This window comes from Pseudogymnoascus destructans (genome assembly GCF_001641265.1).
Source record: "Pseudogymnoascus destructans isolate 20631-21 unplaced genomic scaffold scaffold_2, whole genome shotgun sequence".
In the NCBI taxonomy this organism is placed as follows: Eukaryota; Fungi; Ascomycota; class Leotiomycetes; order Thelebolales; family Thelebolaceae; genus Pseudogymnoascus; species Pseudogymnoascus destructans.
In genome coordinates, this window is record NW_020167521.1 from 1,391,900 (window position 1) to 1,410,183 (window position 18,284).

At 45.5% G+C, this 18,284-nt stretch overlaps 3 protein-coding genes across 3 annotated transcripts; 2 read left to right on the top strand and 1 right to left on the bottom strand.

Annotated features, from left to right (window-relative positions):
- Positions 1–675: 675 nt before the first annotated feature.
- Positions 676–1,080, top strand: VC83_01069 (uncharacterized protein; the record flags this gene model as incomplete). Its single annotated transcript, XM_024464754.1, has 1 exon — positions 676–1,080. One exon carries the CDS (start codon positions 676–678, stop codon positions 1,078–1,080), a length of 405 nt encoding a protein of 134 aa, XP_024327824.1.
- A 12,202-nt stretch (positions 1,081–13,282) lies between these two features.
- VC83_01070 (uncharacterized protein) lies at positions 13,283–15,238 on the bottom strand. The gene is made up of 3 exons (XM_024464755.1): positions 14,034–15,238; positions 13,908–13,981; positions 13,283–13,853 (listed from the first exon to the last, which is right to left on the bottom strand). Exons 1-3 carry the CDS (start codon positions 15,148–15,150, stop codon positions 13,758–13,760), a joined length of 1,287 nt encoding a protein of 428 aa, XP_024327539.1. The 5' UTR covers positions 15,151–15,238; the 3' UTR covers positions 13,283–13,757.
- A 66-nt stretch (positions 15,239–15,304) lies between these two features.
- CLB2 (G2/mitotic-specific cyclin) lies at positions 15,305–18,198 on the top strand. Its single transcript, XM_024464756.1, has 5 exons — positions 15,305–15,536; positions 15,702–15,829; positions 15,963–16,020; positions 16,090–17,461; positions 17,517–18,198. Exons 3-5 carry the CDS (start codon positions 16,012–16,014, stop codon positions 17,603–17,605), a joined length of 1,470 nt encoding a protein of 489 aa, XP_024327538.1. The 5' UTR covers positions 15,305–15,536; positions 15,702–15,829; positions 15,963–16,011; the 3' UTR covers positions 17,606–18,198.
- The last annotated feature ends 86 nt before the right edge of the window (positions 18,199–18,284 follow it).

Below are 18,284 nucleotides of genomic sequence, written 5' to 3' on the forward strand. Positions count from 1 at the left end.
CCGGGGTTACAGGTCTGGTAGCGCATGCTGTTCAGCAGTTTATAGAAGCCCGCTGCGAGGAGGGCGCCGAGAAGCGGCCCGACGAGGTAGATCCAGAAGTAGTCTGGGAAGTGGCGGCTCACGACTGCTGGGCCGAGGGAACGGGCGAAGTTGAGGGAACCACCAGTGAAGTAGATGCCTATTCTCACACGTTAGACAGCTGCCATACGGACATGGTTGGGTCGGCACAAACCGCAGAGTTCGCCCAGGAAGAAGGCAAGTCCGATCCCAACAGGAGCTAAGAATGTCGACCTGTGCTTGACCACCGCGAGCATGATGACCACGAACACCAGCTGCGCAGTCAGGAACATTTCGATGAACAGCCCCTGGACTATCGACGCTCCTCCACCCAGAGTTGTTTCCACATTGAGTGGTCCCGGGAAGAGGGCAGACACCACCGCCGCAGCACAGATCCCTCCAAGTATCTGAGCAACTAAGACGAGGAGGGCGCGCATGGCTGGCATCCCACCAACAAGGAACAACGCAAGCGTCACCTTTTTAACATCAGCTCAGCCCAGCACGTAGTTCTGGAGGAAGGAAACTCATACCGAAGGGTTAAACAGCCCACCCGTGATCCGATAAAACGCCCACACGTTCACTGTTAAGGAGAAGCCAGAACATAGCGAAGCAAAGAGAATGTTCGACGTATTCGGCGGGGCGCCATCTTTAGGCTTGGGTGTGTTGGAAATCTGGGTGCCGACGAAGGACCAGGAGAGGAAGAGGAAGGTGCCGACGAACTCTCCGATCACGGCGACGGTGTTGTTGCGCGTGTCGTCGGCGAGACCGAGTATGCCCAGCTGTTCTTTATGCTTTCTTCTCGTGGAGGAGACGTTGTCGTTGCCGCCGCTCGATATTCGGGAGGAGAACAAGTTCATCGTGATAGCGACGGTGTTGTGTAGTACTGTTATGGGTACGTTGGAGCACAGAACGACTGTTGACAGGCTGTATGACCCTTATACGAACAGCCAGGGCAGACTCCATCACGTTAAAGCTCCTTTGAGGCAACGTCATCCTGGATTATGGCGCATCGGTGATAGATAGTTGTAGCTGAGTTGTCATTCGTGGATCCATTCTTATGTGAGGTTGCCTGGAGGCTATAGCTATGGGGCAATTCTCAAGAAACCTGTACCAAACTCTCGTAACATCTCTATAGCGGTGGCACGTCATGGAAGCGTCGACCTGAGCGGCCTCACTTGGATAACCTCGACTTGGGTATCTGTCACGAGCAGCATCACGTGCGGACTCCAATCACCTGCGCTGCAGTGCCAGTCTTCTGCCAAGGCTCTCTTATAGTATCACGGCCCAGCTAGCTTACGTGACAGAGGGATATATCTCTGGCAGAGGGGCCGATAGAGCTCTAGATCACAATAATCTCGGCGGTCTAGAGCCATATCGATCTTCAATATAGTGGTAAAACCATTTGATTTGGTTTACCCGAAGTCCCCAAAGTTTCAGATGGGTTATGTCATTCTAAAACAGGCCGTCTGGTTGTATAGATTATAGCCACCAGCTACTGACGACAACAATAATAACGAATAATAAAATGCTACATTCCATCTGTTGTATCGTGTCAAACATTATCTCTTATTTATTGCTATTTCACTGAATAGCAATAAGACTCGCGCGCAATCTTCAAGAGGTAGATTGAGAATCCGTGACGTCCAGAGGACAATAATATTGACATTGTGAAATATAGATGGTTTTTTTCGGAGTCCAAACCGCCTGCTTAATCTCACTGCACCCAAGAGCTAAATTCCCTTAAGTCTCTTCAGACAATGTAGTTGTCCCAGAAGGCCAAGCTTTTTTTAGTCTATTCTTAAATAAATCTAGCTGCAACTTCCCTTAACTTCATGACGGCACGGGTGCTATATCAAGTAAGCGTTGTTTAAAATATGAGGTTCAGCCACTGTCGTTCTTCCTATCGTGGAGCTGGACCTCTTAGTTTGCTGGCAATCATATGATCTCAAAGTATGTCTGGGTTTCCCGTTGAGTCTACAATGTCAATATTATTGTCCTCTGGACGTCACGGATTCTCAATCTACCTCTTGAAGATTGCGCGAGTCTTCGCTTTCACCAGTTTCATTTATAACCACAGCAGCGGGGCCACAGTCTACACCGGTTCATTGACTCGTCATCGAGTCTCGGGAGCGCAGCCGGCGGCCCAATAGATCCACATCTCGGACCCGGCACCTAACATACTGCAGTCATAATCCGTTAAGTCGATAGCTCAGCTCCCGTAAATAATATCGAGATAGCGTAAATATTGAGATATCGAATTTCACGTGACATCTATATAAAATGAGGCTATTTACATAAACCAGCCATCTAAGGTTCCCTATGCCTTAGAATTGGCTACTATAAGCTCTAACTCTCTCTTAAACTTCTCAAAGAACCTTAAATACACTACTGCCTCCTAGATTCTATGAACTCAATCAGACGTTGTACAGCTTGATGTGCAGCTTATGGGGTTAGCACAGACTGTGGATTAAACTCTTCATCCTGTTCTTAAGCCTTAGAATCTGGTATATATTGTACAATGACCTGCTCTAGCAGTATATCCTCCCCTATAGGCTCTGTAATGCTCTCCTCTATCATCTCTATGTCCTCCTCTACTAGATTTAAGAAGTTCAAGAGATCCTTAGCATTGCAGATGTGGCCAACTTGTTGTACTTGTTAATAAAGGTCATTTATATTAGGAATAGGGTGTATTAGAAGCTGAATTAGGCGTTAGAGAATTGTGCTTTTTCGAAAGCAGTTATAGATAGTTATGTTTGTAACATCGTAAGTCTATGATCGAATGAGCCATCAAATGGCAAGTTGGACGTTCATTGCTTAGACAGGGTCTTTATGCTGTAAGGATGCCTTCTCGTCTCTCACTCTAAGGAGCAGACTCTGAGCAGCTGCGGGGTCACATGTGATTATTTGGGTGGGCTAACCGAGTTGGATGGGTTTCAGGTACTTGAGGGAATTGACTCATGGGGTTCCCCCTTCATCTTTTTTGTATCCTTCGTAGTAGACCTATAGGTGTAAGGATGCCTCCGCCCTCAGTGATGGAAAGCATCAGAGTCGGGCAGGTTACGGTCACGTGGGGAGAGTTAGAGCAGGTTAGCCGAGTCGGACCCGTTTCAGGTACTTAAGGAGATTGACCCAACGGGGTTCCTCATGTCATACTGACATTCGTTGCACTCAGTTTGCTATCAAACTCAAGAGCAAACTTGGAAATCTCCTCCTCAAACCTACAAGTCACTATACATATTTTGGCTTATCACACCAACAACAAGAGCAATACTACTCAACGATTGCTACAACCATCTATGATTCATTACACGTCATCACTCCTTAGTTACTGGGCCGATATTACCACATAGCATATCTCTACAACCCTCTATGATTCATTACATGACATCACTCATACTACCACATGACATATCTCTACCAACTAGAGGCCTAGGAGCATGAACGATAGCTCTAAAAGCTCCTACAAACCTCTATGATTCATTACATGTCATCGCTCTTTAGTTACCCACAAGATTGGTTAAGTTATGACATAATTTGTCTATGACATAATTTGTCTATGACATAATTTGTCTATGACATAATTTGTCTATGACATAATTTGTCTATGACATAATTTGTCTATAGGGGTACTCTGACCTTGGACCTCCTTTTACTTCCTATAGGCTACGAACCTAAGAGATGGTTCTATGGGATTCTCTTACGTCGACTACAGTTACCAAGCCTGGTAATCATGGAAAGTCTTGGAAAATGAGAGAACTACACTCCTTTAGCATAAATAGGATTGCCCTTTCCTTAAGAAAGGGCAAGCAGACAATACAGTAAATCGACTATCACATACTTCCACGTCTTTTCCAAGCTTCCAAGCATTCATCTTGTTACTCCTTGTTTCTGAAAAGTCAGTGAGGTGTTAACCTCTGACTTACCCCTGAGTTCCCAGACTCAACATTTGTTGCAACTTGTCTGAACCACTTCACTACATCACACACCTGATTGCTGCATTGTGGAATAGTCTAAGCTACAACCCTTTGGCTCTGTTTTCTAAGACAGTGTGTTGTCTTAGTAAAATCATCCCTTCCTTGGGTGGCTAGATTCTCACATCTGGTGCACCCACCATTACACCTTGTCTGCTTCCAAGCTTCAACTATTTCTATAGCAGCACTTCGATACTACAATGGAGGACGACCAAGCTCCTACAACTACTGCTGAACAGCAGATGCAACAACTGTTTGCCTTTATACAAAGTATAGCAAACAAACTTGAGAATTTGGAAAACACCTTTCAAGCCAACACTTCAGCAACACAATCCTCAACTCAGACACATCATACAGAGCTTCCCACAGCTCCTCTGGCTATGTCGGGTACCCCAGGTGCACTTCCTAAAGTGTAAACACCAGATTTATACCATGGAGACAGGAGGAAGTTGAAGGGATTTCTTATGCAACTGGACATCTACTTCACCCTCAGGCCTCATCAGTTCACCTCAGACATTCAGAAGATCTATTTTGCTGCCAGCTACCTCCGTGGATCTGCATTCAACTTCTTTGAGCCATATCTTAGAAGACTTAGTGGCAACAACCAAAATACCACTACACCTTTGATTACCTCTTATGACCAGTTTCAAGAGGAACTTACCAGGACCTTTGGAGACATCAACGAAACTTCTACAGCAGAAAGAGAGCTACAGAAGCTATGTCAAAAGACCTCTGCTGCTCAGTATACAACAGAATTTAGGAGAATCACTTCTCACTTGACTTGGAATGAAGAAGCCTTAGTCTTCACTTACTACCAAGGGCTCAAGAGCTCTATTAAGGATGAACTCAGCAAAGAAGAACGCCCTACAACACTTCAAATGCTTATAGAGAAAGCTGTCAGACTTGATGATAGGCTTTTTGAAAGAAGAAAGGAGAAGAACCAAGACTGGCATCCAACAAGAAATTTCAACAATTACACCTCTACACCAACTGCTAAGGACTCAGCACCTGAACCTATGGACTTAGACGCCTCTATAAAGAGATCTACAGCAAATCCATCACCTCAGCCTACAAGAAGCCCTCAAAAACTGAAAAGGGGTAAACTTACTCCTCAAGAAAGAAAACACAGAATGGACAACAACCTTTGTTTATACTGTGGCAAAGGGGGACACAGAATTCAGGAGTGCTATTCAGCACGGGGGAATGCTGATTCAAAACATATAGCAGCCTCAGACACAGTCACAGCTGCTATTCCTGAAAACTTGAAAAATCCCCACCAGGCACAACTTCAACTGAGACTACAACTTCCCCCCTAGACAACAAAGATGTGTCGATGGTGCTTTCTCAGAGTTTCACACACCTGTTAATCCCTATTCAACTCCATTTCAAACAACAGGTGTTATCTACAAGGGCTATGATAGACTCAGGGGCAACAGGCAACTTTATATCTCAAGACCTCATCTTGACACACCAGTTACCTACAATTCCAAACGCACTCCAGAGTTGCTCCGAGTCATTGATGGAACTCCTATCAGTTCAGGTTCCATTACCTGCAACACCCCAGTACTCAAACTTGAGATTCCCCTAGGAAAATCAACATTTTCAGACACCATCTCTTTAGATGTTATACCAATGAAGTACTCAGTCATCCTAGGTCTTCCATGGCTTCAAAGGCATGATCCAACTATCAATTGGAAGCATTTATCGCTTGGGTTTAGCTCAAATCCGGAGCTCAATACTGAAAAAACCCTTCAAGCCTCAGTTACCCCTATTCAGGTCCAAGACTCAGACTTGTCCCAGATCAAGGATTTTGACCAAACTATGGACGATATATCATCTCTGATATGGGTTAAACCTTTCCAACCTGTCCTGGAGATAGCAGCTACTTCAGATTTGGAGAAATCATCTCAGGAGGTCATTTTGCCTTTAGCATACCAAGACTACCAACATCTTTTTGACAAGGCAAAGGCATCAATTCTGCCAAAGCACCAGCCTTATGACCATGAGATACCACTCGCAGAAGGCTCTATGCCTCCCTACGGCCCTATCTACTCTCTATCTGAATTAGAGCTGAAAACTCTCAGAGAATACCTAGATGAGAACCTTAGTTCTGGCTTTATCAGACCTTCTTCCTCACCAGCAGGAGCTCCTATTCTCTTTGTCAAGAAGAAAGATGGCTCCTTGCGTCTCTGTGTTGATTATAGGGGCCTTAATGCAGTCACTGTTAAAAACAGATATGCTTTACCCCTTATCCCTGAGCTCATGGATAGGCTCTCTTCAGCAAAGATCTTTACCAAGTTAGATCTCAGGGGAGCTTATAACCTGATACGCATCAAGGAAGATGATGAGTGGAAGACAGCATTCAGAACACGCTATGGTCATTTTGAATACCAGGTAATGCCTTTTGGGCTTGCCAATGCACCTGCTTCTTTCCAAGCTCTCTGTTACGACGGAACAAGAAGGCTGGCCAACTACAGGACAGGAAGGAGGGAGGTCGCATGAGACCGGCCCTGGTACCTGGAGGGGCAGCGGGGAATAGTAGTTCCGAAAGTATCACGTGACGGACTCGCAGGATGATGAGAAGAGTCCTAAGAGTCCAGGACTCCGAGGACTCAAGTGAGTTCCCAGGAGTCCACTAGGCACATGACGGACTCGCAGGATGATGAGAAGAATCCTAAGAGTCCAGGACTCCGAGGACTCGAGTGAGTTCCCAGGAGTCCACTAGGCACGACGCCACTATATAAGTAGATAGTTAGTTCTTAGATAGGAGCTTCGTGCTCAACTCAATACAGTATTTGTTATATACTAGTAACGTGTTACTTGAAGCCTTTGTGTCTGATCCCCTGCCTCCTCTGATAAGTAAACCTTTACGCAAGAGAACCTCTGTGTCTTCTATCATTTAGAAGTCAGCGTTACACTCTCATGAATGATATTCTAAGACCTTACTTGGATATCCTTGTTGTTGTCTACTTAGACGACATTCTTATATACTCTTTAGACACTCAAGAGCATGTTCTACATGTTAGACAAGTCTTAGAGAAGCTATCTCAAGCACAACTCTTTTGCAAACTTGAGAAATGTCTTTTCCATATGTCTCAAGTTGATTTCTTGGGACATAGAATTTCAACAGAAGGCATTCAGATGGATCCTGAAAAGACAAAAGCAGTACAAACGTGGCCTATTCCTTCCAGCATTAAAGAGGTTCAGTCTTTCCTTGGGTTTGCCAACTATTACAGGAGGTTTATACCAAGATATACATCCTTGGCTTTACCCCTTACTCAATTACTTCACAAGGACACTTTGTATCACTGGGATAAGACACAGCAAGATGCTTTCGATGCTCTTAAAGGAGAATTCAAAGAAGGGAAAATGTTACTACACTTTAACCCCTTGAAACCTGCCACTCTTGAGACAGATGCCTCAGATTTTGCCATTTCTGGAATCTTATACCAAGCTCCAAAAGACAAACAAGAAGAGCTACAGCCTGTGGCATTTTACTCAAGAAAGCTATCAGCAGCCGAACAAAACTATCCCATTACAGACAAGGAACTGCTTGCCATAGTATGTTCTCTAAAGCATTGGAGATGCTACCTTGAAGGGGCAAACTATCCTATCACTATTTACAGTGACCATTCAAATCTCTTGACCTTTACAACCACTAAACAGCTCAATCGACGACAAGCAAGGTGGTCTGAACAACTAGGAGGTTTTGACTTTGTTATAAAACATGTCTCAGGGGCCAAGAATCAAAGAGCAGATCTCCTCTCAAGAAGACATGACTACCAAGATTCTGCTAAAACAAGCAATACAAAGGCCCTGCTAGACTCTACAAAGCTTATAGCAGCATCTTTAAGCAACCCTCGCACTACAGAGGACTTAGAGGGAAGACTTAGAGGGAAAAAGAGCAGATCTCCTCTCAAGAAGACATGACTACCAAGATTCTGCTAAAACAAGTTGCCCCCATTACCTCTTCTCAGAAACCAGAGACCTTTAAAGACTATACACCCTCAGCAACACTTCTTAAAGCATTCAAAGATGCTTACAACCACGATCCCTTTGCCAAAAGAACTTTGGAATACCTCCAGAAGAAAGGCTCCTCTCTTGAGAAAGTTGGACTACAAAATTTCTCAAAAAATCAGCAAGGACTTCTCTTATTCAAGAGCTATATCTATGTCCCAAGGGATAAACGATTACAGCTACACCTCCTACAGCAGTTCCATGATGCTCCAGCTGCAGGGCACTTTGGCTTTGCAAAAACTTATGAACTTCTAACAAGAAAGTTCTACTGGCCTAGTCTAAGGACTACTCTTCAAGACTATATATCTTCTTGCACTACTTGCAACTTGAACAAACCTACACGGCAAAAGCCCTATGGCCTCTTGCAGCCTCTACCTATACCAGAACGCCCATGGGACTCCATATCCATTGACTTTATAGTCAAGTTGCCTCCTTCTATCCCAAAAGGGGGTGCTACCCCTTATGACTCTATCCTTGTGGTGGTAGAAAGGCTCACAAAAATGGCACACTTTGAGCCTTGCAATGAGACTATCACAGCTTCTGAACTTGCGTGGCTATTCCTCAAGGTGGTCTTTAAATATCATGGAATTCCTGGACACTGGATCTCAGATAGGGGAGCAGTTTTCACTTCAAACTTTTTTAAGGAGTTCTCTAAACTCTTAAACATGGAACAACGCTTCTCTACAGCTTATCACCCTCAAACAGATGGCCAGACAGAGAGAGTCAACTCTGTACTTGAACAATATCTAAGAATTTATACAAACTATGCTCAAGACAACTGGGCAGATCTTCTCCATCTTGCAGAATTTGCTTACAACAACACAGTCTCTAACACCACAAAAGAGACACCTTTCTATGCAAACTATGGTTATCACCCTAGGTTTGAAGTGGCAGAACTTAATTGTCCTGAAAATCTCAAAAACCCTTCTGCTACTGAAAGAATCATCTACCTTAAGGGCCTCCAGGACTATCTCAAGGTCCAAATACAGCGTGCACAAGACGAGCAGGCTCAGGCCTTTAACAGGGGGGTGGTTGCACCACAATTCAAAGTTGGTGATCAAGACTTTTTGTCTAGAAGACATATCACAACTACTAGACCATCAGACAAACTTGATACTAAAAGACTTGGACCTTTAAGATCACAAGGACTATTGGCAAGAATGCTTTCGAGCTTGCATTACCACCTACTTGGACTATCCATAATGTCTTCCATGCATCTCTCTTGTCTAAGGCACAAGAAAGTTCCTTAAGACCACTTCAGTCTCCTCCACCTCCTGTTCTGATTTTGGATCAACCAGAATATGAAGTAGAGTCTATCCTTGACAAAAAGACACTTAGAGGTCAGGACTACTTCCTCGTTAAGTGGAAAGGCTATCCTACAAGTGACAACACTTGGGAACCTAAGAGAAATCTAAAAAATGCATCCAAGCTAATTCTAGAATTTCTTTCTAAGAAAGCCACCTGGCTAAAGGGCAAGCACACAGCTAACAAACGTCCTTAAGAGGGGTATCATGTCATACTGACATTCGTTGCACTCAGTTTGCTATCAAACTCAAGAGCAAACTTAGAAATCTCCTCCTCAAACCTACAAGTCACTATACATATTTTGGCTTGTCACACCAACAACAAGAGCAATACTACTCAACAATTGCTATAACCCTCTATGATTCATTACACGTCATTGCTCCTTAGTTACTGGGCCGATATGACCACATAGCATATCTCTACAACCCTCTATGATTCATTACATGACATCACTCCTTAGTTACTGGGCTAATACTACACGTGACATATCTCTATCAACTAGAGGCCTAGGAACATGAACGATAGCTCCAAAAGCTTCTACAACCCTCTATGATTCATTACACGTCATCGCTCCTTAGTTACCCACAAGATTGGTTAAGTTATGACATAATCTGTCTATAGGGGTACTCTGACCTTGGACCTCCTTTCACTTCCTATAGGCTAGGAACCTAGGAGATGGTTCTATGGGATTCTCTTACGTTGACTACAGTTACCAAGCCTGGTTAGTCATGGAAAGTCTTGGAAAATGAGAGAACTACACTCCTTTAGCATAAATAGGATTGCCCTTTCCTTAAGAAAGGGCAAGCAGACAATACAGTAAATCGACTATCACATACCTCCACGTCTTTTCCAAGCTTCAAAGCATTGATCTTATTATTCTTTGTTTCTGAAAAGTCAGTGAGGTGCTAACCTTTGACTTATCTCTGAGTTCTCAGACTCAACATTTGTTACAACTTGTCTAAACCACTCCACTACATCATACACCTGATTGCTGCGTTGTGGAATAGTCTAAGCTACGACCCTTTGGCTCTGTTTCCTAAGACAGTGTGTTGTCTTAGTAAAATTATCCCTTCCTTGGGTGGCTAGATTCTCATATCTGGTGCACCCACCATTACAAGATGTTGAGAGTCAACATGTGCCATGTTGATAGAGTTCCTACAGATGAAGAAGGAAGAGAATTGCAGGACTAGGATGCAACTAGGACTAATCATCCTTAGCACTATATTGTGCCATGGTCGAAGTGTTATACTAATGACTGCCTGATCCATTGTCTTGACAAGACAAAGCATTCCTGTTTTCCCTTCTTAGAACAATTAGTTCACTATAAGTAGAAGTACATGAAAGAGATCCTTAAGAGACGACGATCTACTAGACAACTCTAGTCAAAAAACTAGGAGTCCTCGATGGTAGGCCACTAGCGAGTGACAAAGACAGGCCTAGTACGAACTAGCTATGTGCCATGACAGGCAGCATACAGTTATATGTAGTTGCTAAGATACAACAGCAACACCTCCAAGCTATAATAGACTTAGGATCAACAGGCAACTTTATGATGAAAAAAGTAGCAGACACATATGGTTTCAGGAGGCAACTAAAGACCGACCCATACCTATTAATGGTTGTAGATGGAGAGCCTATCTCAACTAACAACAGAATGGTGACCTACAAGATGGTCCTATTAGAAATGGTTATGCTACACAGACACAAGGAAACGATATAGTTTAATATCGTATACATGGACAATCATGCATGCATCCTTAGTGTGCTATAGCTTAAGAAACACAACCCCTAGATCGAATGGCAGAAAGAAAAAGTTGTGATGAGCTAGTGCGCATATAAGCGAACAGACACAATGTAAGAAAGAAAGAGACTACTAGGGCTGACATAAGGCATGTGCATGCCTTATGTCAGCCCTAGGAGTCTCTCTATAATTATGGCAGTACGGCTCCATGTAAGACCAGTACCTACGTGCGGGCTCTTGCCCGAGGTAGATTGGAAGGGAAGGGAAGGGAAGATATGAGAAGATATAAATGGCTAGGGATCCATCTTTATGGTTATGAAATGGGGTTATCAAAGGCATTTCTTGCAGATGTAACTGGAGTATTTGGACCCCTTCAATGGCCGTGGTCAGCTATGGCGGCCCTGTATAGTCATGCGGCCCTGAAGTCTGGAGAATATGTATAGCTAATGGGAATAAAAACTGATGCAATTCCTTCCTTCGGCTTGATATCTGAGAACGGCCTTGATATGATAATTACAGCCCTAAGGGATTGAAAGCCTCTATTTTATTCACAGATACTATGATCACCCAAACCCACAATAAGCTCTAGCAGCTATTCCCAACCTCTGGCTGATTATTATGTTTCCACGTCGCACGAGCACCATTTCCGCCAAGACTAACCGTCGACACAACGAAAGATCACTTAAGATGAGTGGTCCCTACTAGCCTTGCTTCAGCAGAAATATCAACGCATTAGTTAGGGGCTGCAAGACGATTACTTGTTCTTAATGTAAACGAAGTTCTCCCATCCCAGCAATACCTTTTTGTAAGCAATGCAGCCACCTGGCCGAGCCCCGAGATTCCCACCAATATCACCGCCAGGAACATCAGGCAAGCTTACTCTCTTGGTTTGGTGGTGACAAAAAGCACCACCAAACCAAGAGAGTAAGCTTGCAGATGGTACGTAAAATAATTTAAGATATGTATATACAGTTGAACCTGGATATAAGGATCCCTCGATATAAGGATATCCTCGGTATAAGGATGGGTAGTCTGGTCCTGTAGTTTTTTAGCTGTAAAATAAGGATTATTTCTGTATAAAGATGATCCTTAAATCCGTGGTCCCAAAATTATTTTTATATCAAACAATCCTTATAACTCGTGTTCACCAACTCCATCATGGAGGCCTCGCAACCAAAAAAAAGGCACGCTCAACTGGCAACAATGCATGCAAAAGAAAAATGCGATCATTACTGGTGACATTCTAAAAACTAAGGCGCACGAACTTTGGGACCGTCTGCCACAATATACTATTCATAGGAATGAACCGAAATGGTCGAATGGCTGGTTAGATGGATTCAAGAAGAGATTTAAGATTAAAGGAATATGTTCGACATGGAGAAGCAGCTGCAGCAGACATCCACAATCCTACAAATATCGCGCAAATGGAAGATCTCTAACAACTATGCGCAAGATATGCAGAAGAGCCCAGTTTCATCCATGTTGAAAATATCTTTAAGCATCGCAAGATACTGTTATTACTTGATAACTTCTCTGGACATGAAGTCGGAGTTGAACTTGTTGGTGGATTACAAGGTTTGTTGAATGTTCGAATTGCTTGCCACCAAATACGACATTTCATTGGCAACCTCTCGATCAGGGAATAATTGCAAGCTTCAAACTTGGGTATTGAAAACAATGGATTAATTACATGTTGCGCCAGCTTGAGGCCAATAAGAACCCTAATAAAACAGTTAATATTCTAAAGGCGATACAGTGGAGTCGACTTACGTGGGAAGCACTTGAAGCACCAAAAATCCAGAAGTGTTGGTGGCGATCGACTCTCATAAAAAAACCAGAAAATATGGATATGCGTCAAGATAATACTGCTGAGGTCGAGGAACTGGGAATGGAAATTGCGAGGCTACCAGGAGATGTCATGCCAATTGCAGATTTTCTCAACCCTATAGGCGAAGAGATAGTTGACAGAGATGAAGATATTTTTGAAGCTGTAGTACAGAGATACACTATTACAGAGGAGGGGATTGCAGACAGGGACGAGGAAGGGGAAGAGGAAGAGATCCGATCATCACTTGCGGAAGCAAGCCAGGCGCTGAATACCCTTCAATTATTTGCTTCCCTCGCTGAAGACGGGGGTCGGATTTCAGTAATAAAGGCATTAGAACAGATTGGCAAGGATATCTCGCAAGAGAAAGTCGCGAAGAGTACCCAACGTTTACTAGATGGCTGGGTGTCAAAGTAGCATACAATTTTTTAATTTTTTTTTACATATATTCCTCAGATTTCCGTGAACCTCCACATAAGGATATCCTCGCTATAAGGATGCCACGCCCGGTCCCGAGGGCATCCTTATATCCAGGTTCAACTGTATTCCCCGCTTCTATCTATACAAGAGATTCGGCTCAGTCCCCATTCTGGAGATCCCGCGCCTAGATCTAGCTAGCTCCTCCAAACGAGCCATTCTATACTACAGGGAGGGGACTAATGCTCACCGAGATACGGACACGCCGAGTACTAGGAAGTATCTCGGGGTTGTGCCTCTTCTCGGCGCATATATGCATATAGTAGTACAAGTACAGTTGCTTTCCTGCTCCGCTCATCCGTCTTACATGTCGTCGCCATTCAAACAAAACGCTTCTCCAATGTATCCCCAAGGTAGTGTCTCTCTACTTGGCTCTACGCTTGCCGCCGTTACGCACACGGGGTGTGACAACCCAATTGTTGGGTTTGCGGACCTGGCGCGTCTTGTATCCTCCTTTCGCCTGGATATGGAGTTAGATATTTGCATTGCTAGATGGCTGTCTGATAGAACTTACCGGCATACCCCATGGGCTGACGGGATCGACGTTGCCCTTCGATTTACCTCTACCACCTCCGTGGGGATGGTCGCCTATATGATCGTTAGAGATGAGGGCTTCAAGTCCGGTAAATAGGTTACTTACAGGCGTTCATGGCAAGACCACGGACGGTAGGTCTGATGTTGAGCCAGCGCTTTCGGCCAGCCTTTCCGAGCTGCTCGTGCTGGTAATGGGGGTTGCTGGCGACACCAATCGTTGCGCACGCTTCCCTGCTGACTTTGCGGACTTCACCACTCTGTAGCTTGACCATGACATGCTTCTCGCCGCCCTTGGTCGTAGCATCATCTTTGCTGATGACCACGGCGTATGTGCCTGCACTTCTGCAGAAGACTGCTCCGCGGTCCTTGGCGGAGCCGACGTTGTAGACAATGCTTCCCATGGGAATCATATGCAATGGCAGACAGTTTCCTCTCCATGCGGTCTTAGCTGCCAACACACCGGGATCAACCACTCCTCCCATGCTATCAAGCAAGTCCTTTGGAATACCAGCTCGGTAGCTCTGCACGACATCTCCTGCTCTCATCCCCTCAGAAGCAACGATGTAGCTCTTCTTGCCAGTAGCCTCCTCGTTCAGCAACGCAATATGCGCTGTCCGTCCAGGGTCGTGCTCAATACGCTCCACCATATGTGGTCCAGGAACCATCCTTTCGAAGTCCACTGTGCGGATTCTCGTCTTGTGTCCACCACCACGATGCCTGATCGTCACACGTCCAGAGTTATTCCTGCCACCCTTACCATGTCCCTTCTTAGCGAAGGTCAATGGGAGAAACGGTCGGCCCTTCCACAGGTGGTCGTTGATGGCTCGCTTCAAATGACGCACACCCGGAGTCCTGGGTGTGTACGTGCGCATAGCAAAGCTGGCATTGCTGTCGACTACAACAGCCGGAGGCGCAAAACTTGACGAGATCGAGGTAGTGAAGGTCTGCTGAGATTCAGCGGGGATTGGTTCTTCGACAGCTGTGGCATATGTTCGAGGGCGGAGAGGCCGCAACGTGAGGGTGTGGCATAGCGGCTTCTGCACCCGCAGCAGTACCCTAGGCTGCAGCATCTTAAGCAATCCGTCCCACCGCTCTGGGAGTACTGCTTGAATGGTGGTGGTTGAAGGGGATAAGTTGCACCTGGTCGTCACTTCCAGGGTCGATCCGTGCTGTCTTGATGAATTTCTTAGCTCGGAACTCCTTTGAGACACACGGGTTCTCATTGGTTGATTGAGTTGACCAATCAGGCGCGTTATGAATTGTGGTGGTAGCGGTTGCCCTGCGGTTGCCCTGCGGTTGCTATGTTTATCGTTCGCGGCTTGAAACTACTCAAGCGAAAGTACCCAGGTATACTACTCCCCCCACACAGCTCTGTACACGAAAACCACGAAAACCGACTCGTGATAAATCTCCAAAAACATACAAAACGCGGCCATGAAAACTTCTTCATTATAAAGTCTCACTATAGTTTCTATTCTACTCGAAATTATACGCCAGATTTATTTCGCCAGATACTCCTCGACACTTCGTCTCGAATCGCGTGCCTCCCGTTGAAACTCGCGCGCTAAGACGTGCAAACAAGCACAGAGACGCAAAGCTCCACCTACAGGTCAGTACTTCGTAGTCTTTCTTCCTGCATTCCTCCTTCGACGTCAACAGCAAACCTTCTACCCCTACCTCCACAACCTCTATTTCGCCCAATTCTTGTTGTTCTCCGCGTCCATGATCGAAATCACTCTATTTTGACGCACTGAGTTATCCTAACGCTCAGTAGCGGTGTCCCCGAGACGTGGCAGCCTCTTACCAAGTCCTTTCTACACAGCGTCGACATCGACCACGCTCCTATCCCCAACACTCTTACAATTCTCGACAGTTTATGCACACATAGACTCCTTCAATACTGTAAGGCATCCCATCCTACTCGAGTTGTTTTGGCAACAAAGACGCGTTGTTTATGGCGTCTTTGTCACCAATGTTACGCCTACTTCGGCCAGCACGCCTTAGCCTTATGTACGCGTTGCTAATATAATTATAGCTTCATATAACATTCGAAACAATCATTATACTTCTGTATATCCTCAAATATGCCTCCAGTGAGTATGCCGCGTTTGTTGTCAAATGCAAATTCCACCCATTCACAGGCTCTAACACAATCCCAACAGGCCCAAGCACTCAGAACCCGAGTGGCAAAGAACGAGAACGATGAGAATGTCGGAACAACAAGACTGACCAGAGCTAAGGCAGCTGCTTTCAGCGTGGATGATCTGTCCAGTGCCGCTCAGAAGCCTCTTCAATCCAAGAAGTCAGGTCTTCAAATCAGCCAGCCTCTCCAACGCAAGCGTGCTGCACTAGGAGACGTCAGTAATGTTACAAAGGGCGACGGGGCTGTTGAGGGAAAGAAGCCCTTGGGAAAGAGTGGCCTCGTGTCCAAGGCCGCCCAACCGACTGGCATCCAAAAGGTGTCCCGAACCAACTCCACCAGAACAGCATTGGGCTCGAAGGATAACAACAAAAAATCCACGGTTGAACTGAAGAGAACGGCCAGCGGCTCTGGAGTCCTTAGCGGTGGTGTCACAAAGAAGAGGCAAACAACCTCGAGCACAAGCTCGCTCTCAATCAAAGAGTCCGTCACAGAAGATGAGGAGCCTGCGAGGAAAAAGGTCCACACCAGTGTTGAAAAGCGAGTTGCTCCTAAGGTTATGAGTGAAAACAGGGTGGAGAACGTTCCAGTTGAGGCTATCAAAGAGCCTGTAGTTGAAGACGAGGTTCTCGACCTTGATGCCGAGGATATTGACGACCCATTGATGGTCGCTGAATACGTCCACGAGATTTTCGACTACCTGAAGGAGCTCGAGGTTGCAACCATGCCCAACCCAGTCTACATGAAGCACCAAGAGGATTTGGAATGGAAGATGCGTGGCATCCTAGTCGACTGGCTGATTGAAGTTCACACTCGTTTCCACCTTCTGCCGGAAACTCTCTTCCTCGCTGTCAACATCCTCGATCGTTTCTTGTCCGCCAAGGTGGTTCAGCTCGATCGCCTCCAACTCGTTGGCGTCACGGCCATGTTCATCGCTTCCAAGTACGAGGAGGTCCTCTCACCTCACGTTCAGAACTTCCGCCACGTCGCCGACGACGGATTCACGGAAGCCGAAATCCTCAGCGCCGAGCGCTACGTTCTGTCAGCCCTCAACTATGATCTGAGCTACCCCAACCCAATGAACTTCCTCAGACGTATCTCCAAGGCCGACAACTATGATATCGAGACCCGCACCTTGGGCAAGTATCTCATGGAGATCAGTCTCCTTGATCACCGCTTCATGGGCTATCTTCCTAGCGAGATCGCCGCTTCGTCCATGTACCTGGCTCGCAAGATCCTCGACAAGGGCCCATGGGATGCCACCATCGCACACTATGCCGGATACTCAGAAGAACAAATTGAGCCTATCTTTATTCTTATGGTCGACTATCTCGCTCGCCCAGTCACACACGAGGCTTTCTTCAAGAAGTATGCCAACAAGAAGTTCATGAAGGGTAAGTCTAATATATACACTGAAACTTACTTGATAATATACTAACTCTGGCTTAGCATCAATCTACTCCCGCCAATGGTCCAGCAAGCATGCCGCAGAGCTCGGCATCGAAATCTCTCAACCTTTGGATTCCGTTTCTCAATAAACGAGATAATATAAACAATGCTTGGCATATTCAAACTGAGCTTCGCTACAACTGAAATGAACTCTGTGGATGAATCACGAAAGAAAAAATTACGAACGGTAGACGGCAAAAAGGCTCTACTTGGATAGGGCCAGAGCAATCCTGCTGGTTCCAATATTTTGCAATGCAATGGTGTTTGCTTTTCGCACTGGCTTGGTTCGCTGCACATCTTATTTCCTTAACTCATCTGTCTGGCGTCATGTACATGCTCGAGGCGTGCTAGGCGTTTGGACAATATTGCTTTTGCTATTGGTCTGCTCTACCCTTATCTTCATACCCGCTTCCTGGGCCTGCTGCCTCGCAATTTAATGGCGGCATTGCCAGGGAATGCCTTCTACTCTTGTTTGTGTATCGAAATGGGGGGGATGGGACGTTTGCAGTTTTCGGCCTTCATCTATCTTCAGGCTTGGCTTGACAGTCCTCATAAATGGATCGGGGGGGCGGAAACGCGTATAGGCTTGGCTTGACAGTCCTCATCAATGGATCGGGAGGGGCGAAAACGCGTATAGGCTTCGATGGAATAGAAGAGGCTTACAATGAATTAACATCAAAATAATATGCATTGTCTTGACTATGTGAACTAGACTGGTCGTATGTATCCAAATGAGCTTGCGGCAACGCTCATCTGGTCAAGACCCGT

What these genes read in the sequence shown, in the direction of transcription:
- CLB2 (XM_024464756.1), top strand. An exon ending in CAACAAGAAGTTCATGAAGG is followed by an intron (nt 17,462 to 17,516) that starts GTAAGTCTAATA and finishes ACTCTGGCTTAG; the next exon opens with CATCAATCTACTCCCGCCAA.
- VC83_01070 (XM_024464755.1), bottom strand. Translation starts at nt 15,150, where the DNA reads ATGAGAACCCGTGTGTCTCAAAGGAGTTCCGAGCTAAGAAATTCATCA. An exon ending in TGGTCTTGCCATGAACGCCT is followed by an intron (nt 13,982 to 14,033) that starts GTAAGTAACCTA and finishes ACGATCATATAG; the next exon opens with GCGACCATCCCCACGGAGGT. An exon ending in TCAGCCCATGGGGTATGCCG is followed by an intron (nt 13,854 to 13,907) that starts GTAAGTTCTATC and finishes CTCCATATCCAG; the next exon opens with GCGAAAGGAGGATACAAGAC.